Below are 21,122 nucleotides of genomic sequence, written 5' to 3'. Positions count from 1 at the left end.
TAATAAAGGCCAACATTTCATTAGCCTTCTTCACTGCCTGCTGCACTTGCTCATTCACCTTCAGTGACTGATGAACAAGGACTCCGAGATCTCTTTGTATTACTCCCTTACCCAACTCTATACCGTTCAGATAATAATCTGCCTTCCTGTTCTTACTCCCAAAGTGGATAACCTCACACTTATTCACATTAAACGCCATCTGCCAAGTATCTGCCCACTCTCCCAGCCTATCCAAGTCACCCTGAATTCTCCTAACATCCTCATCACATGTCACACTGCCACCCAGCTTAGTATCATCAGCAAATTTGCTGATGTTATTTTCTATGCCTTCATCCAAATCGTTAACGTAAATGGTAAACAGCTGTGGTCCCAATACCGAGCCCTGTGGCACCCCACTAGTCACCACCTGCCATTCCGAGAAACACCCATTCACCGCTACCCTTTGCTTTCTATCTGCCAACCAGTTTTCTATCCATGTCAATGCCTTCCCCCCGATGCCCTGAGCTTTGATTTTACCCACCAATCTTCTATGTGGGACCTTATCAAATGCCTTCTGAAAATCGAGGTACACTACATCCACTGGATCTCCCCCGTCTAACTTCCTGGTTACATCTTCGAAAAACTCCCAACAGATTAGTCAAGCATGATTTACCTTTGGTAAATCCATGCTGGCTCGGCCCAATCCTATCACTGCTATCTAGATATGCCACTATTTCATCCTTAATAACGGACTCTAGCATCTTTCCCACCACCGATGTCATGCTGACAGGTCGATAGTTCTCTGTTTTCTCTCTCCCTCCTTTCTTAAAAAGTGGGATAACATTAGCCATTCTCCAATCCTCAGGAACTGATCCTGAATCTAAGGAACATTGGAAAATGATTACCAATGCATCCGCAATTTCCAGGGCCACCTCCTTTAGTACCCTAGGGTGCAGACCATCTGGACCTGGGGATTTGTCAGCCTTCAGTCCCATCAGTCTTCTCATCACCGTTTCCTTCCGAATGTCAATCTGTTTCATTTCCTCTGTTACCCTATGTCCTTGGCCCATCCATACATCTGGGAGATTGCTTGTGTCTTCCTTAGTGAAAACAGATCTAAAGTACTCATTAAATTCTTCTGCCATTTCTCTGTTTCCCTTAGCAATTTCACCCAATTCATTCTTCAAGGGCCCAACATTGTTCTTAACTATCATCCCATCCTTACAAAGGAATATAACTAGGATGTATGTGGGGATTGGACAGGTTCACTAGATGGTGTGGAAGGTGCTGCAATCTGGATTTGCTCTGGAGGCAGCTGGATGCTTAATGTTTCAGGTTGAGACCTTGTATCAGGACTGAGAATGTAGAGCTGAGATAGGAAGTATAAAGAGGTGGGGCAGGGGCTGGGGTCAGTGGGTGGAACCAAGTCTTGAGGGGGATAATGGAGAAGACAGCAGAATGAGGGGGTGGAGAGGTGAAGTTGGTTGCTGGGTAATGGGTAGACACAGATAAGAGAACAGGGAAACAGAGCCAGTGGTGGGATGGGGGGAGGTGGAGACTGGAAGGTGGTAGGTAGAGACGCAAGAGGCTGCGGGCAAAAGGTGATGGGTTGAACTAGATACGAAGGGATGGATGGTAGATAGATGGAAGCTGCCTCCTCCTCCACCTCACCTTTGCCTCTCATCTCTTCAATGCTGGAGGAATTTGCCTGACATGTGAAGGTCGACCCACTTCTTTGATTTTCATCAGGGTATTTCCTGGATTGGAGAGCTTTAGTTATGAGAAGACACTGGATAGGCCAGTTTGCTTTCCCTGGAACAAAGTAGGCCAAGGGGTGTGACCTGTTGGAGGTATATAAGATTTTTGAAAGTCAAAAAGTAAAGTAGATAGTCAAACTCTTTTCTGCCCTTGGTTGCAATATCAAAAAAAGGACATAGGCTTAAGCTGAGAGGAAAGGCTTTTAAAGGGGGCCTGAAGGGACATTTTGTTCAGAGAGAGGTCGATATCAGGAGTTTTCTTCAAGAGGAGGTGGTGGAATCAGAAAAAATCACTAAGTTCAAGAGATGCCATACAGGCTCTTGAATAGGCAAAGAACTGGTGCTAATGCTGGCAAATAGGATGGGAAAATGATCGACAGGACCTGGTGGCCGAGAGGCCTATTCTGAGTCTGACTCTGAAGTTAAAGCTTTAATGAAGCTGATCAGATAGTGAAGGCCACAGGAGGGAGCTATCGTCCTGAAATCCTTGTGTGTTTCAACTGACCTGCATCATCCTAACCCTACTTCATCAACACAACACTACTACTGTGGACTTGTCTCTCATTGTGGTTTTTCTTGTGCTAATGTCTTGTTTAGCATAGTTTTTTCCATTTACTCTGGTACAATTTGTGAATATTTTATATTCTGTGTGTTACCTGTGCCTGCATTGCTGCTGCAAGCAAGTTTTTCATTGTAGTTGTTCCTCACCGTACCTGTGCATATGACAGTAAACTTGACTTGAGAACAATTGCAAGTGAGAACATTTTTGAGCGGTGCCATCCCACCCCACGCCGCGCTGCCCTGGTCCAGCCTGTCAAACAACTCGTCTCACTCGGCCCGGCTAATCTGCCTCTGGTCCAGCCTGTCAAACAACTCGTCTCACTCGGCCCGGCTAATCTGCCTCTGGTCCAGCCTGTCAAACAACTCGTCTCACTCGGCCCGGCTAATCTGCCTCTGGTCCAGCCTGTCAAACAACTCGTCTCACTCGGCCCGGCTAATCTGCCTCTGGTCCAGCCTGTCAAACAACTCGTCTCACTCGGCCCGGCTAATCTGCCTCTGGTCCAGCCTGTCAAACAACTCGTCTCACTCGGTCCGGCTAATCTGCCTCTGGTCCAGCCTGTCAAACAACTCGTCTCACTCGGCCCGGCTAATCTGCCTCTGGTCCAGCCTGTCAAACAACTCGTCTCACTCGGTCCGGCTAATCTGCCTCTGGTCCAGCCTGTCAAACAACTCGTCTCACTCGGCCCGGCTAATCTGCCTCTGGTCCAGCCTGTCAAACAACTCGTCTCACTCGGCCCGGCTAATCTGCCTCTGGTCCAGCCTGTCAAACAACTCGTCTCACTCGGCCCGGCTAATCTGCCTCTGGTCCAGCCTGTCAAACAACTTGTCTCACTCGGCCCGGCTAATCTGCCTCTGGTCCAGCCTGTCAAACAACTCGTCTCACTCGGCCCGGCTAATCTGCCTCTGGTCCAGCCTGTCAAACAACTCGTCTCACTCGGCCCGGCTAATCTGCCTCTGGTCCAGCCTGTCAAACAACTCGGCTCACTCGGCCCGACTAATCTGCCTCTGGTCCAGCCTGTCAAACAACTCGGCTCACTCGGCCCGGCTAATCTGCCTCTGGTCCAGCCTGTCAAACAACTCGTCTCACTCGGCCCGGCTAATCTGCCCTGGTCCAGCCTGTCAAACAACTCGGCTTACTCGGCCCGGCTCATCTGCCTCTGGTCCAGCCTGTCAAACAACTCGTCTCACTCGGCCCGGCTAATCTGCCCTGGTCCAGCCTGTCAAACAACTCGGCTCACTCGGCCCGGCTAATCTGCCTCTGGTCCAGCCTGTCAAACAACTCGTCTCACTCGGCCCGGCTAATCTGCCCTGGTCCAGCCTGTCAAACAACTCGGCTCACTCGGCCCGGCTCATCTGCCTCTGACCCAGTACAGCTTTTACTATGGGTCCACTGCAGAAGACTATTCCCCCCCCCCCCCCCCAAGAATTAACTATACAGCCCTGTACAACGTGAGCAGTGATTCAACAGTGAGAAACTGTTCAGGACTGCTCTTTCTGTAAGGGAAAAATAGCAAAACAAATCTCATGTAGCCATTTATTGAAACCCAGAAATCTGTAGGTGTACAAATCTGGAATAAAAAAAAATGTTGGAGATACCAGCAGGTCAGGCAGTGTCTACAAAGAGGAATAGAGCCAACATATCATCATAGTTTGGAAAAGCTCCAATCAGTGTGTCTTAAGTTTCAGGGAAGGTGGAGACAATGCGGATGAAATCTGTAACAGAGTGGCAGACAGGAGAGTTTGTGATGCAAACATTTGTTGCTGCTACGCACAAGCACCCCATATCTAGAAAAGGATGGACTGGCATTGGAGAGGGTCCAGAGGATAATCCCTGGAATGAAAGGGTTAGAGCATAACGAACATTTGATGGCTCTGGGCATGTACTGTCTGGAGTTTGGAAGAATGAGGGTATCTCACTGAAACCTGAATACTGAAAGACCAAAATAGTGGATGTGGAGAGGATATTTCCAATACTGGGAGAGGCTAAGACCACAGGGAAAAGTTCAAAGTAAATTTATTATCGAAGTACATATATGGCCAAATACAACCAGCGGGCATACTCAATAAATCTATAAATAGAATAATAACTAAAACAGAATCAGTGAACAAACTTGGGTGTTTAACTGGTGGCCAAAGCACAATAAACCATGTAAATACACAAAAAAGTAATAATAGTAAATAAATATAGAGAACATGAGATGAAAAGTCCTTGAAAGTGAATCCGTAGGTTGTGGGAACATTTCAATGATGGAGCAAGTGATGTTGAGTGAAGTTAACCTCTTTGGTTCAAGAGCCTCATGGTTGAAGGGCAATAACTATTCTTGAACCTGGTGGTGTGAGCCCTGAGGCTTCTGTACCACCTTCCTGATGGCAGTAGAGAGATGACAGCATGTCCTGGGCGGTGGGGGTCCCTGATGATGGATGCTGCTTTCCTGCGACAGTGGTGATGTACTCAGTGGTGGGGAAGGCTTTACCGTGATGGACTGGGCCATATCCACTATTTTTTTTGTTGGATTTGCTGTTCAAGGGCATTGGTGTTTCCATACCAGACTGTAATACAGCCAGTCATTATACTCTCCACAACACATCTATTTGTTAAAGTTTTGGATGTCATGACTCCTGAGGAAGTAGAGGTACTGCAGTGATTTCTTCATAATTGAATGTGAGCTAGCACAACCTCGGAATGGAAGACTGTCCCTTAGAACAGAGATGAGAAGGAATTTCTTTAACCAGAGGGTGCTAATCTATGGGATTCTTTGCCACTGATAGCTGTGAAAATCAAATTACTGGGTCTATTTAGAGTGGAGTTTGATAGGCTTCATGATTAGTCAGGACATCAAATTTTATGGGAGAAAACAGGAGAATGGGGTTGAGAGGGAAAATGATTAAACAGCAGAGCAGACTCAACAAGGCTGGCCATGGCTAGAATTAACTCCTGTCTAAACCAGGACCTGCAATTTACATGTTGTCACAATGGGTCTACAGCAGATGCAATCTCACTGACTCCACTCTGTTTTGGATCACCTGGACAATCGTAATATTCACGTCAGGCTGCTGTTTATTGATTACAGCTCAGGATTCAACACAGTCATACCCTCAATTCTAATCAAAAAGCTCCAAAACCTGGACTTCTGTACCTCCCTCTGTCACTGGATGCTTGCCTTCATCACCGGAAGACCACAGTCTGTGCTGATCGGATATAACATCTTCTCACTGACAATCAACACTGGTGCACCTCAAGGATGCATAATTAGTTCACTGCTCTACTCTCTCTACACCCACAATTGTCTGGCAAGGGATAGCTCAAACACCGTCCATAAATCTGTTGACAGCACAACTATTATTGGCAGAATTTCAGATGGTGACGAGGTGGGGTACAGGAGTGAGGTAGATCATCTGGTTGAGTGGTGTTGCAGCCCTTGCTCTCAACGTCAATAAGACCGAGGAATGAATAGTGGACTTCAGGAAGGGTAAGTCGAGAAAACACACACCAGTCCTCAACAAGGGATCAGAAGTGGAAAGAGTGAGCAGTTTCAACACAAAATGCTGGGGGAGCTCAGCAGATGGGGCAACATCTATGGAAAAGCGTTAACAATCGACGTTTCGGGCTGAGGCCCTTCATAGTAAATGGAAAAAGAGATTAGAAGCCAGAGTAAGAAGGTGGGGGAGGGGAGGAAGTAGTAGGTGATGGGTGAAACCGGGAGGGGGGAGGAGTGAAGTAAAGAGCTGGGAAGTTGATTGGTGAAAGAGAGAAAGGGCTGGAGAAGGGGGAATGGTAGGAGAGGACAGAAGGCCATGGAAGAAGGGGAAGGAGGAGGTGCACCAGAGGGAGGTGATGTGCAGGTAAGGAGATAAGGTGAGAGAGGGAAATGGGAATGGGGAATAGTGAAGGAGAAGGGGGAGAGGCAATTATCAGAATTTTGAGAAATTGATGTTCATGCCATCAGGTCAAAGACTACCCAGAAAGGCTATAAGATGTTGCTCCTCCAACCTGAGTGTGGCCTCATCGTGGCAGTGAAGGAGGCCATGGACTGTCATGTCCGAATGGGAAGTAGAATTGACCACCAGGAGATTCCGCTATTCCTGGTGGACGGAGTGTAGCGGTCTACGTCAGATCTCACTGATATATAGGAGGCCACACTGGGAGCACCGGATACAGTAGATGAGCCCAACAGACTCACAGGTGAAGTGTTGCTTCACCTGGAAGGACTGTTTGGGGCCCTGAATGGTGGTGAGGGGCAGGCGTAGCACTTACTCCACTTGCAAGGATAAGTGCCGGGGAGGGGGAGACGAATGGACATGGGAGTCGCATAGGGAGTGATCCCTGTGGAAAGCAGAAAATGCGGGGGAGAGAAAGATGTGCTTGTTGGTGGGATCCCGTTGCAGATGGTAGACGTCATAGAGAATTATGTGCTGGATGCAGAGGCTGATGGGGTGGCAGAGGAAACCTTTCCCTGGTGTGGTGGCTGGTGGATGGGATGAGGGCAGGTGGGTGTGAGACAGAAGAGATGCAAGTGAGGGTAGCATTGATGGTGGATGAAGGAAAAGCCCTTTCTTTGAAGAAGGAGGACATTTCTGGAATGAAAAGCCTCACCCGGAGAGCAGATGTGGCAGAGACAGAGGAACTGAGAGAAGGGGATGGTATTTTTACAAGTATCAGGGTGGGAAGAGGTATAGTCCATGTAGCTGTGAGAGTCAGTGGGTTTATGATGGACATCACTGTATAAACTGTCTCCAGAGATAGAGCCAGATCGAGAAGGGGAGGAAGGTGTCGAAAATACACGGGGAAATTTGAGGGCAGGATGCAAGTTGAAGGCAAAGTTGATGAAGTCGATGAGCTCAGCATGGGTGCAGGAAGCAGCACCAATGCAGTCGCTGATGTAGCGGAGGAAAACTTTGCGAGTGATACCAGTGTGGGCTTGGAACATCGACTGTTGCACGTAGCTGATATAAAGGCAGGCATAGCTGGGACCCATGCGAATGCCCATGGCTATGCCTTTTGCTTGGAGGAACCAAAGGAGAAATTGAGAGTGAGGACTAATTTTGCCAGACAAAGGAGAGTGGTGGTAGAGGGGAACTGGTTGGGTTTGGTATCCAGAAAGAAGTGAGAGCAGTTTCAAGTTCCTGGTTGTCAACATCTGAGGATCTATCCTAGGCCCAGCATATTGATGCAGTTGCAAAGAAGGCACGATACTGCCTAATTTCATTGGGAATTTGAGAATTGGTATATCACCTAAGCTGCTTGCAAATTTCTACAGATATACCATGGAATGCATCACTATCACCATCTGGTACGGAGGGGCCACTGCACAGGATTAAAAAAGCTGCAAGAAGTTGTAAACTTGGCCAGCTTCATAATAGGTACTGTACCAGCCTCCCTCGCGTCCAGGACACCTTTAAAAGGTGACGCCTGAGAAAGGCAGCATCCATCATTAAGGACCCCCATCACCCAGAACATGCCCTCTTTTCGTTGTTAACCATCAAGGAAGTGGTACAGGAGCCTGAAGACACACTCAACATTTCCAGAACAGCTTCTTTTCCTCTGTCATCAGATTTCTGACTGGACAGTGAACCCATGAAACCCTTAGATTTGTTTACCTCGCTTTTTTCCACTACTTAATTTATGTATATAATCTGTGTGTGTGTGTTTATATATAATTTTTAATGTAGTTTATAGTTTTTTTTATTATGTATTGCAATATGCTGCTGCCACAAAACAATAAATTTCACGACATATGTTGGTGATATTAGAACTTAATTCTAAATGGCCTGATTCTGCTCCTATGTCATATGGTCATGTGAACTTAAGAGTATGGTGGAAAGGCGTACAACTTGCAAATGATCAGCTTTGGAGGAGCTATAAATGGGAAAGGGAGAGGAGGGAAAAACCGGTGCTGCAACTGTGTGATTTAGAACCCAGCAAATGCTGGAAATCTGAACTAAAGGAGAATGCTGGAAATACCCAGCAGGACAGGCAGCATCGGTAGAGAGAGAAACTCTGCTGACCTCACATTGGAATCAGCCACTTCTGATTATGAGATCCAATTGAATTCTGTATTTAGTCCTGAGAAGGCTGGGACTCATGGGACCAAACTAAAGAGAGTTCATCAGGCTGGGACTTCATTTGCTAGAGCCTAGGACAGTGAGCGGTGGTCACACAGAGCTGTGTAAAATCTCAAAGGGCATAGTTAGAGTGAATACACACAGTACTTTTCCCAGGGCTGAGGAATCAAGATCTAGAGGGAAGGGTTTGGGGTAAGAAGGAGAAATTTAATTGGAACCTGAGGGGCAACGTTTTCATCCAGAGGGTGGTCCATATATGAAGTGAACTGCCAGAGGAAGTCATTGGGGGAGGTACATGTACATGGACAGGAGAGGTTTCGAGGGATATGGTCAAACATGGGTAAATGAGACTAGCTGGTATCTTGGTGAGTATGGACTGTTTGGTTCTTGCTTTTGTGCTGTGTAACTCTATGATTCTTATTGAAACTGCACAGAGGGAAGGTGAGGTGCTGTTCTCAACTTTGACATTGTTGGAAGGGTTTGATAGGCCGAAGGCAGAAGTGAGATGGAGAATTAAAGTGTTAAGTGACTGGAAGCTCAGAGTCACCTTATTCGATGAACAGAGGGGTTCCACAAAGCAGGCACTCAATTTATATTTAGTTGGGGGATAGGGAAATGGGATTGCTCTGAAAGGTGGCATAGACAATGAGCCAAATGGCCTGTGTTATCAGGAAATCAAAGGGGAAGAAAGATGAGAAAACTGAGGAAAAGATAAGTTAGGGATCTGAATGGTGGGAAGGGTAGGGCAACTATTGCCTTTTGTGTGCTTGCCTGGGGAAGGGTCTATGATAAAGCGATTGTGAGCTGATTCAGGGAGTACGAAGGGAAAGATCCCTCCAGAAAACCGAGAGGATAGGAAGACGTGCCTGTCAGTGGCATCTTGTTAAAGGCAGGTGGATCTGTTGGCTGGTAGGGTAGAAAGTGAGGACAAAGGAGGCCATCATCACTCTGGGTGGGAGGAGAGAGAAGGAGAAGAAATGGAGGAAATTGAATGGACTGTTTTTATGGCCACTTGACACTCCACCTGTCAATGCTTAACTGTCTCCACACACAGTGGCAGGAAAGATTGCCAGTGTTATCAGGCAATGTATTCCAATATCCTGCCAACAACACTTGAATCCAGGCCCTGGTAGGTGAGCTGTGAGTGATTGTCCTTGGCTTCAGAACAACATCTGACCGTCACTGCCGGGGGAGCAATGGGCAGCAAGAGATTCTGCAGGACAACAGGTTCCTGCAGATGCTGGAAATCTTCAGCAACACCCACCAAATGCTGACTGGAGGAACTCAGCAGGTCAGGTAACATCTGTCCAGGGAAATAAACAGTCAACATCTCAGGCTGAGACCCTTCATCAGGGCTGGAAAGGAAGAGAGGAAAAGCCAGAATAAGGAGGGGAGGGGGAGGAGTACATCTGTCAATTGATAGGTGAGAGGGAAGGAGGTGGGAGGGAGGGCAATTTGAGTTATGAGGTTACTCCAAGTTAATGCAGTGAAGGGATTTGAAATAGATGGGAGACCTGATAAAGGTTTATAAGATGATGAGAAGCATGAATAGAGTTGATGCCCAGTATGTTTTTCCCAGGATCGAGATGTCTAATACCAGAGGGGAGAGGGGAAAAGAGGTGTGAAGGGAGCTTTTAGCACAGAGTGCTGGGTGGCTGGAACGCTCTGCCAGGGATGGAGGCAGATATCAAGATGCTCTTAGGCACATGAATGAGCAGAGAATGGAGGGATGTGAGCAGAAGGAATTAGTTCTGTTAGGCATTTAATGGCTGGTTTAATTCATTCAGTACAGCATTGTGGACTGAATGACCTGTTCCTGGACTTACTCTTCTATGTTCTGTCAGCAAGAGGGACATAAAATATTTTGTGAGGTTGAGAAAGGAAGGGGAGGCAGTAAATTTAATGGGAGAGGTAGAGGAGAGCTGGCTGAGAGGTGAGGGGAAGTGCAGGGCACAAAGTGGTCAGTCTGACTTGTGCAAGTTGGTAGCTGACGTGGGTGGTGAGTGTGACTGTTGCCCTGTTCTAGAGTTCTGATAAGCATTGCAAAACAGTGTAGAGGCTGAGTACAGTGGAACGTTCTGCCCAGCTCACTGTGCTCTGTCACTGTCAGGTTCTCTGCTGCCCTTGTTTGCACAATATAATGAATGGCATCTGGATATCTGATCCTGTTGATATAAGAAATAGAAGCAGGAGTAGGCCATCTGGCCCTTCGAACCTGTTCCGTCATTCAATAAGATCATGGCGGATCTGACCATGGACTCATTTCCACTTACCTGCATTTTCCCCGTAACCCTTAATTCCCCTACTATTCAAAAATCTATCCAACCTTGTCTTAAATATATTTACTGACGTAGCCTCCACTGATTCATTGGGCAGAGAATTCCACAGGTTCACCACTCTCTGGGAAAAGCAGTTCCTCCTCACCTCCATCCTAAATCTACTCCCCCGAATCTTGAGGCTATGTCCCCTACTTCTAGTCTCACCAACCAGTGGAAACAAATTTCCTGCCTTTATCTTATTTATCCCTTTCATAATTTTATATGTTTCTGTAAGATCTCCTCTCATCCTTCTGAATTCCAGCATGTACAGTCCCAGGCAACTCAATCTCTCCTCATAGTCTAACCCCCTCATCTCTGAAATCAACCTGGTGAACCTTCTCTGCACTGCCTCCAAAGCCAGTATATCCTTCCCCAGGTAAGGAGACCAGAACCGCAGACAGTACTCTAGATGCGGCCTCACCAGTACCCTGTACAGTTGCAGCGTAATGTCCCTGTACTTGAATTCAATCCCTCTAGTAATGAAGGCCAACATTCCATTTGTCTTCTCGATAGCCTGCTGACCTGCAAACCAACCTTTTGAGATTTTGAGATCAAGCACAAGCACTCTCAAGCCCTTCTGCAAGCAGCATGCTGCAATCTTTTACCATTTAAATAATAATCTGCTCTTCCATTTTTCCTTCCAAAGTGGATGACCTTGCATTTACCAACATGGTACTCTATCTGCCAAACCCTTCCCCACTCACTTAACCTATCTATATCTCTCTGCAGACTCTCCGTATCCTCTGCATAATTTGCTTTTCCACTCCATTTAGTGTCATCAGCAAACTTAGATACACTACCCTCGGTCCCCTCTTCCAGATCATTAATGTATATCATGAACGGTTGCGGGCCTAGCACCGATCCCTGCGGCACCACCGCTCACCACTGATTGCCAACCAGAGAAACACCCATGTATCCCAACTTTCTGCTTTCTATTGGTTAATCAATCCTCTATCCATGCTGTCATCACCCCCAATTCCATGCATTCTTATTTATGGATAAGTCGTTTATGTGGCATGTTATTGAATGCCTTCTGGAAATCCAAGTAAATAATCTATCCACTGCTCTCATTATATTCTCAAAGAACTCCAGTAAGTTTGTCAAGCAGGACCTGCCGTTGCTGAATCCACGCTGCATCTGCCTGATGGATCCATTTCTTTCCAGATGCCTTGCTATTTCTTCTTTAATGATAGCTTCAAGCATTTTCCCAACCACAGATGTTAAACTAACTGGCCTATAGTTACCTGCCTTTTGCCTGCATCCTTTTTTGAACAGTAGCGTGACATTTGCCTTCTTCCAATCTGCTGGGACCTGCCTAGAGTCCAGAGAATTTTGGTAAATTATCACCAAAACCTCTTCTATAATATCTGCTATTTCTTGAGTGTCAGAAACGAGCCACGCTCCCGAATAATGGCTTCAAGACAAATTCAAGGAAACAGAGTTTATTAACAGTTCTGCAGAGCTGGGCCCCCTCAGAGAAGGGAACCCTGAACCTTACAGGGCAGCAGGTTTTATCCTTCTTCCTTACCCCTCCCCTCCCTGACTCGGGAGGTACACAGTGTTTTCCCATTCCATATTTGGAGTTGTTTTTTTACACATTTCTGTAAAACAATAGTCCATATCTCAGGACTTCAATGATTCCACAAACAGTTAATCTTGTCAGGGCTTCTGCATTCATAATTAAATCACATTTGTTTACTGACTTTAACCCTGACATAATTAAATCACATTTGTTTTCTGCACTGACCCCCAACCTCTTTCAGAAACGCACATCTTAATTTACTTCAACTCTCACAATTCCACCCTTTTTCTTTTTAAGATGTGCGTAGCAGCTAGCATTTCTCCTTTTTCCAGGGGGCCCACTGTCCTTCCTCCGCCCCCCGTGGAGGGTCAACTTTCTTCTTTAATAGCATAAGTTTTAGCTCATTTGTCCCATGTTGGGGTATTGCTACTGCCTGAAGTTGTGACACACTTCGTCTTATTAGTGCTTGTACACAGGGAATGAGGCAGGGTAAAAGCATCAAACTCATTAATCCACCTCCCACCATCCAGAGTACTGTTCGCCACCAACCGCCTTTATTATAGACCTGATAGTACGGCTTACCATTTTCCCAACACCCTTCTGCTTTTATCATAACAACGGTCATTTACATGCGAGTGGGATACGAAGGATCCAGGGATCACCCTCTGCCCCACTCGTACCACGGTTCTGCACTTGTCACATTTCCCTTCAATTTCCCTGACATATAGAATCAAATATATTACAGTCAATAATGTTACAGTCCACATAGAGTTCATTTTTGCTGCCTTTTTAGCTTCACCACCAACGGTTCTTCACCGAAAACACAGGTCCACTCAGTGCGGCTTTCGGGCTTCACAGGTCCTTTTACCCTGGATGCGTGTGTCCACCCTTTTTCTTTTGTCCGTATAGCCGCCTCTGTTGTTAGCAGGACCTGGAAAGGGCCTTCCCACTGTGGCTGTAACTTCTCCGGCTTCCAGGTCCTTACCAGAACCCAATCTCCAGGCACGATCTGATGTAAAGCAAAGTCGAGCGGCGGAGTCTGGGCCAAGAGACCCTTTTTCCGCAGTTCTGCAAAGGAACGGGACAAGGCCAGTAAATTGTTCTTTACAAATAAATCACCCCCCTGTAGTGTGGGATACCCCTCTATTTTATTTCAATATGGCAGTCCAAAGAGCATCTCATAAGGAGATACTCCTATGTCCTTCCGGGGCGCTGTACGTATTCTCAGGAGAGCGATCGGCAAACACTTGGTCCATGGTAGCTTGGTTTCCAACATCAACTTGGTTAGCTGTGCCTTCAGGGTGCTGTTCATTCGTTCTACTCTTCCCGAACTCTGGGGATGCCACGGGGTATGGTACTTCCATTTGAACGTAAACATGTCACGACTGCTCTCTTCTAGCGGGCAACTCCAGAAGGCGGCTTTTAGATCTATTACACTGAACCATTCATGGTCAGGGGAGATCTTACTCATCAGCGTGTAAGGGTTGGGCACTACCGGGTATCGGGTTTGAACTGCTGCATTTAGGCCCCGCAGGTCTTGTACCATCCGATAAGTCCCATCTGGCTTTCGCACCGGAAGTATTGGGGTATTATATGGTGACATACATTCCTCCAGTAGTCCGTCAGCGATCAATCCCTCAATCACCGGCTGCAGCCCTTTTCTTCCTTCCATCGCAATGGGGTACTGCTTCCTTCTCACTGGGCGACTGTCTGGTAACAAGGTAATCTGTAAAGGGCTGATGTTCAATCCTCCCCTGATTCCCTCTCTATACCATACCTCGGGCTCTATTTTCCGATCGTCTTCCTCTTTTAATGCGAATAATTTTACTATTATTTCTCCATTGCTTGGCACTGTTCCAATACCCAATTGAACTTGCAGATCTCTTCCTAATAGATTAAATCCTGCCGAGGGCAGCAGGAGGAGGTCCCGTCTAGTTGCTCTATCTTCATATCCGACTTCCACATTGTCCACAATTGGCACTTGTATTGTCTTTCCTCCGATACCGGATACCCCATTACCTTTGTTCCAGTTTGGGCGCTGGGAGGTATTTGGATTACGCTAGATCTTTCGGCACCCGAATCTACCATAAAGGTTGTATCTGACCCTTGGGGACCTACTTTTAAATTTACCAGGGGTTCCTGCTGATAATTCATCCCCAAGGGGTGGAACCCCCGACCTCCCTAGTCTTCATCTTCCATCATGGCATACGACTGGACTTCCTGTCGGTATCTGGGGCACTCGCGCCTGAAGTGTCCCTCTTCATTGCAGTGAAAACATCTAGGGGCCCTCCTGGGTCCCCTACTTCGATCTTGGCTGCCACTTCGTCCCGGCCATGGGTCTCTTCTTTCTCTTTTGTCTGCGGTCACCTGTTGGACCGTCTGGACCATTATCTTGGCTGCTTTCTTTTGTTTCTCTTTGTCCCTCCTGACAAAGACCTTCTGAGCCTCACGGAGTAATTCACTCAAGGGCTTGCTGTTCCAATCTTCCATTTTCTCCAGCTTTTTCCTAATGTCCGGCCAGGCTTTGGACACAAGCTCTACTCGAATTAGTTGTTGTCCCACCTCTGTCTCTGGGTCTACTCCTGCGTATTGTTGCATATTTTTCCGAATCCTATCCAGGAAATCTGACGGGGTTTCATCGGGGTTCTGGTGACTTCCAAAGGCCTTAGTGAAGTTGTATCCCTTTGGCACAGCCTGTCTTATTCCCTTTATTAGGAATTCTCGCATATCTCTCATTTCTTCGGCCCCCCTCCGTTTGCTTATCCCAGCCTGGGTCCACAAGAGGGAATTTCTGTTGCGGCTCTGCTTCGTTTGGCCTTTCCTTTTCCCACATTACTATGGCCGCCTGTCTTATCATTTGTCTTTCTTGGGTGGAAAACAAGGTTCCCATAATTGAGTACATTTCATCCCAGGTATAAATGTTGGGTCCTAGGAATTGATCCAACTGTTCGGCCAGGCCCATGGGGTCTTCTAATAGGCCTTTAATTTCCTTTTTAAAATTCTGTACCTCAGCGCTAGTCAGAGGAACATTAACATACCCCGTCCCTCCATTTGCTCCTCCCATAGGTACTTCTCTCAGAGGATATAGTCTGGCGGTCTGTTCGACTTCCTCTTTGTGATTTTTAGCTGTTTGTGACCTGGTTTCCATCCTCCTAGCTCCTGCATTCCACGGTTTTGCACGCTCCGTTTCCTCTTCACCCTGGTCTGCATTTTCTCCAGCTGCAGTTGCCGATTCATTTTCACTTTCCCTTGCCTCAAGGTCATCGATTTGCGGAGCGGTAGGGGGCACATGAGGGGGGCGGCAGGTGCTCGAGCACCTCCCATGTATTCTGTTTCTGTCCCCCTTCATTTATCGTTTTTCAATTTATAACTATTTGTCGTTGGTAACCAGCATAGGGCATAATCACTTTCTTCGGGTTTAACGTTAGGTTTTGAATTCACGTACAGATTAAGGGCTTGTTGTACCCAATCCTCGCTAGACCCGAACTTAGGCCATCACACAGCCGACCCTTGGATTGGCTGGCGGGACCAGAATTCACAGTACTGTATCATTTTTTTCTTTGACTTTCCTTTTCGCCTCCCGTAATCCCAATTTTCTAATATCCGTCCCAACGGACTATCAGGGGGTACCCCGGGGTATTTTTCATCATTGGCGCCTGGAATTCCTTTACCCTTTTCTCTCTTAGACCCCTTATTCCCCATCTTGAGGACTTGCCCGGTTCCAATCCACCCGCAGGCTACCCCGTGGTTCCGCACTTCTTGCGCACCACGTCACTGCAGGAATTTAATTTGAATGTGACCCACCTAGCTCGATCACTCCTGTCCAATTCCAGAACCTGTATTCCCGCGATCGCCCAGGAATCCACTCGCAGGCTACCCCGTAGTTCCACAATTCTCGTTTACCACGTCACTGCAGGATCTCTTACCTGGGTCCTGTGCACAGAAATTACTCGATCGCTCACTGTCTCGACTGCCTCGACAACCCCTCTTTGTTTCCTTGAGTCCGCCGGATATCACTCGCTCAAGCCGCGCGGGGCGACGAGCAAGGAATCAGGGACTGCCGAACTCGGCAGGGTGCACCTTCTCCGATGTCCTTCCTTACCCCCCTCACGGCCGGAGTGTGGATCCCGGACGAGCACCCCAAGTTGTCAGAAACGAGCCACGCTCCCGAATAATGGCTTCAAGACAAATTCAAGGAAACAAAGTTTATTAACAGTTCTGCAGAGCTGGGTGCCTTCAGAGAAGGGAACCCTGAACCTTACAGGGCAGCAGGTTTTATCCTTCTTCCTTACCCCTCCCCTCCCTGACTCGGGAGGTACACAGTGTTTTCCCATTCCATATTTGGAGTTGTTTTTTTACACATTTCTGTAAAACAATAGTCCATATCTCAGGACTTCAATGATTCCACAAACAGTTAATCTTGTCAGGGCTTCTGCATTCATAATTAAATCACATTTGTTTACTGACTTTAACCCCGACATAATTAAATCACATTTGTTTTCTGCACCGACCCCCAACCTCTTTCAGAAACGCACATCTTAATTTACTTCAACTCTCACATTGAGCACTGTGAAAAATCTCTTGAAAGTCTTCCACTGTTCCTTAACCATCCCACTATATAGCCTGTGTTCCCAGTCCTTCCTTATTCCACTGTAGTCTCCCATGTTTAAGCATAATTACACTGGTTTTAGATTGAACTATTCCACCCTCCATTTGTATGAGAAATTCAATCATACTGTGATCACTCTTCCCAAGAGGATCCCTAACTACAAGATTGCTAATTTTACCTGTCTCATTGCACAGGACCAGATCCAAGATAGCACGTTCCCTTGTAGGCTCAGTAACATGCTCTTCAAGAAAGCTGTGACGTTTGCATTCTATGAAGACCTGCTCAAGACTGCCTCAATGAACTTGATTCACCCAAACTCTGTGCAAATTAAAACTCCCCACGAAAAATGCTGCTCCATTCTTTCATGCCTCAGATATTTCTTGGATTATTGCCTGTGCCATTGTAATGTTGTTATTTGGTGGCCTGTAGTCGACTCCCACCTGTGTCTTTTTTGCCCCTTTTCTATTCTTAATCTCTACCCAGATGGATTCAACTTTCCGCTCCTTAGAACTTATATCGTCTCTCAATGTCGCCCTGATCTCATCTTTAATTAAGAGCGCTACTCCCCTTACCTTCCTGCATATCCTTCCATATTTCCTGATATCTTTGGATGGATATTTAATTCCCAATCCTCTCCATCCTACAAGTACGTTTCTGTAATGGTCACTAAATTACACCCCTTTATACTGATTTATGTCACAAGTTCATTAACCGTGTTATAAATACTGTTGGCATTCAGATAAAGTGCCCTTACACTCATTGTGCTTTTAAAATCTAGTAATCTTTGTCACTTATGTATTTGATTTTTCTGTACTCACCCTTGCTTTTCTCTTTTTTAACTTTTCCCTTTATTTTATCTTTATGCACACTTTTCTCTTTTACTTTATCCATACTTCTCCAATCTGTTGAACCCCCTCCCCTGCTATTTAGTTTAAAGCCCTATCCACAGCTCTAGTTATGCGATTCACTAGGATCCAGATCCCATCACGGTTCAGGCGGAGCCTGTCCCATTGGAGCAGCTCCCTCCTTCCCCAATACTGGTGCCAGTTTCCCAGGAATTCAAACCCTCTTCTCCCACACCAGTCCTTGAGCCACACAATTAACTTCTTGACCCTGTGCCAATTTGCACGTGGCTCAGATAGTAATCTGGAGATTACCACATTTTTGGTTCTGCTTTTAATAGCTGCTCAAATTCCCTCAGCAGAACCTCTTTCCTTATTCTACCTATGTCGTTGATACCCACGTGGACCGTGACAACTGGATCTTTCCCCTCCCACTGCAAACTCCTCCTCAGGACAGGTAAGATGTCCTGGACCCGAGCACCAGGCAGGTAACACAGCCTTTAGGGCGATCTATCCCCACGACAGAGAGCTTTGTCTGTTCCCCTGACGATACTGTGTCAATTACCACTACAGCAGTACCTTGTGTCCCACTGCTGAGCTCCTGGCCGCTTGTACATTCCCTGTGTGTGCAAGCATTGGAGAAGAGGCTGTTTACTCTTGCATCTTCAACACCCTCTATCTACCCTGCCTTCTCCAGATCAGAATCATGCTTATTATCATCGATATGTCTCGTGAAATGTGTTGTAGTGTGGCAACAGAGCAGTGTGCGATATAGTGGTATTGGATTATTATTGCAATGGAAAGCCTGTCTTGTGTTCTGGTCATACAGCTCAGATCATTGCACAGCACATTGAGGTAAAAACAATAACAGTGAGGTGTAACAGCTACAGAGAAAGTGAAGCTGTGTAGGTATTGATTACAGTGTAGGTTATCAATAAGGTGCAAGATCGTAAGGTAGATTGTAGGGTTAAGTGTCTATCTTACTGTACTAAAGACCCATTTAATAGTCTTATTACAGTGATTTAGAAACTGTCCTTGAGCCTGTGGGAATGTGCTTTTAGGCTTTTGAATCTTCTGCCCTGATGGAAGGTGGAGAAGAAAGAATGGGTAGGGTTGGCAGTTTTAGTGAGGTGGGGTGGGGTGGAGCTGGGTTTGGGGACAAGTGGTTCCTATGACGTGCTGAGCAGTTTTGTGTGTTCCTGGACAGAGCAGTTGCCACATCAAGCCATTATGCATCAAGATAGGATGCTTTCTAAGGTCATTAAAAACTACGTTGTTACTAATGTAAATAAATACTGCAACATAGATGAATAAGATTTAAAAAAGAGAGAGTGTGAGTTCATGAACCTGTACGGGGGGTGATTCTAAGAAGTGGCTGGCTGCTGCCTCTTACTGGTTGCCCAAGGGATGGGAGAGCCTGTTCACCAGATGTCTGTGTCTCCATCAGGGCTGACAACTCCAGATGGCAGAAGCTCACCAGGCTGTGGCATTTCAGTTCACCGTCACCCCGGATGGCATCGACTTGCAGCTGAGCCATGAGGCGCTGAAACAAGTCTACTTGTCTGGTCTGCGGTCGTGGAAGAAACGTCTCCGACGGTACAAAGTAAGATCTCCTTCGATCGTGTATTCAGGGAAGGCAAAGCTGGTGTGTGTCTGTCTGTGTTTGGGGTAGAGGGTGGTTACTTGTACTGCTCTGGGGGCACCTCTCAATGGCACAAGTTACCTATACCACACTGGGGCTCTGGTTATTTACACCCCTGACTGCTCCCCCAGTGATGCAGGAACTGTGCAGGGCATAGAGTGTGTGAGTTGGGAGATTAGCGCAAGTCTTTATGACACTTTAGATCACTGTATGCCGTTCTGGCCGCTAAACTCCAGGAAGGGTGTAAATGCACTGGAGAGGGTCCAAGGAGATTTGATGCCAGGACCTCAGCCCTCAGTGGCATCGATGGCTTGTGATGCTCTGACCAGGATCACACATGCTGTCTTCATGATGCTGCTGCGGTACCAGGAACACTCAGATAATCAAATTGTCTGTAAACTGAGCTGAGAGGTCCTGGGGCCACATGAGGATCTGTGGCGAGGGGCCTTGGTTAGTGTGCGGTCCAACCTTTGCTGAATTATCTGTTGATTCTTCTCCATAGAATGGGATCCTGACGGGGGTTTATCCTGCCAGCCCCTCCAGCTGGCTCTTCGTGGTGGTGGCTGTGATCGCAACGATGTACGCCCGCGTCGACCCTTCTCTGGGAATGATCGAGAAGATCCGGGGTCACCTGCCTACCAAGTAGGTGCTAGAGCTGCTGACCTCGCCGCTGGAGGTTTCTGGGTATCATCTGTTGCTACATTAACCTTTCTTCTTTGGCAGTGGTTACCTGTCCAACCAGAGTGAGAACATCCTGAGTGGTCTGCTCTTCGGGACGGGACTCTGGATTGCCTTGGTCTTCACCATGCGCCAGACACTGAAGCTGCTTCTTTCCTATCACGGCTGGATGTACGTCGCACACGGCAAAACCCCAGGCCACATCAAGCTCTGGATGGTAAGTCAATGCCACCCAAACCCTATGCCTGATGTCATTCCAGAGCTGTGGGAAAGGAAGGTTTGTTAGTTTCCCTGTGTCTACACAACAGTTCAAAATCAGCACCACAGCCCCCTCACACCTCTGGGATCTGGAGAGGTTACTGGGAGATGGGGAAAGAAATGCCTCCAGAGGTTCTTGATCCTCAGGGACATGGGTGGGAAAAATATTCTTGTTGGGTATGTACCATTTTCAGCTATTTGGCAGAAACACAATCCTTTAATTAAAGGCTGTGTAAGGGAACCCAGAAGCATAAGATGTTACCTTCCTGTGGGATGGGATAGAATAGATTGGGGCCGAGTTCAGAATGGAATGGATTGATCTTGTGTCTGGGTCTGGCATAAGATAGATTATGCGTGGGTCTGTGGTGGAATAAATTTGGCTTGGATTTGGGTATAGAATGGGATGGTTTTGGTTTGGGTCCAGGTGGGATTAATTGGGCCTGAGTCTGGAGCGAGATTGGGGCCTAGTTCAGAATGGAATGGATTGATCTTTTGTCTGGGTCTGGCATAAGATAGATTATGCGTGGGTCTGTGGTGGAATAAATTTGGCTTGGATTTGGGTATAGAAAGGGATGGTTTTGGTTTGGGTCCAGGTGGGATTAATTGGGCCTGAGTCTGGAGCGAGATGGATTGTCTCGGGGTCTGGGTTTGGGACGGGAAGGATTGGGCTGGGAATGGGGATGGATTGGGAGTGGGTCTGGGCAGGGTGGATAGGGTTCAGAATGGTGATGGATTGGGTGTGGGTCTGGGGAGGGAAGGATTGGGATAGGAATGGGGATGGATTGGGTGTGGGTCTGGGGAGGGAAGGATTGGGTTGGGAATGGGGATGGATTGGGTGTGGGTCTGGGGAGGGAAGGATTGGGTTGGGAATGGGGATGGATTGGGTGTGGGTC

The 21,122-nt window shown here is 47.0% G+C and overlaps 1 protein-coding gene across 4 annotated transcripts in view; it reads left to right on the top strand.

Annotated features, from left to right (window-relative positions):
- cpt1ab (carnitine palmitoyltransferase 1Ab (liver)) overlaps window positions 1-21,122 on the top strand; it is a 74,944-nt gene that overhangs the window by 12,864 nt on the left and 40,958 nt on the right. For all 4 annotated transcript variants that reach the window (XM_073049075.1, XM_073049078.1, XM_073049077.1 and 1 more), the window contains exons 3-5: window positions 19,099-19,254; window positions 19,796-19,935; window positions 20,017-20,188. In XM_073049075.1, the coding sequence (XP_072905176.1) occupies window positions 19,114-19,254; window positions 19,796-19,935; window positions 20,017-20,188 (453 nt within the window). In that variant the 5' untranslated portion in view covers window positions 19,099-19,113. The remainder of the gene's footprint in view (window positions 1-19,098; window positions 19,255-19,795; window positions 19,936-20,016; window positions 20,189-21,122) is intronic.

This window comes from Hemitrygon akajei, chromosome 6, assembly GCF_048418815.1.
Source record: "Hemitrygon akajei chromosome 6, sHemAka1.3, whole genome shotgun sequence".
In the NCBI taxonomy this organism is placed as follows: domain Eukaryota; kingdom Metazoa; phylum Chordata; class Chondrichthyes; order Myliobatiformes; family Dasyatidae; genus Hemitrygon; species Hemitrygon akajei.
This window is presented reverse-complemented; position numbering and strand designations above follow the sequence as displayed.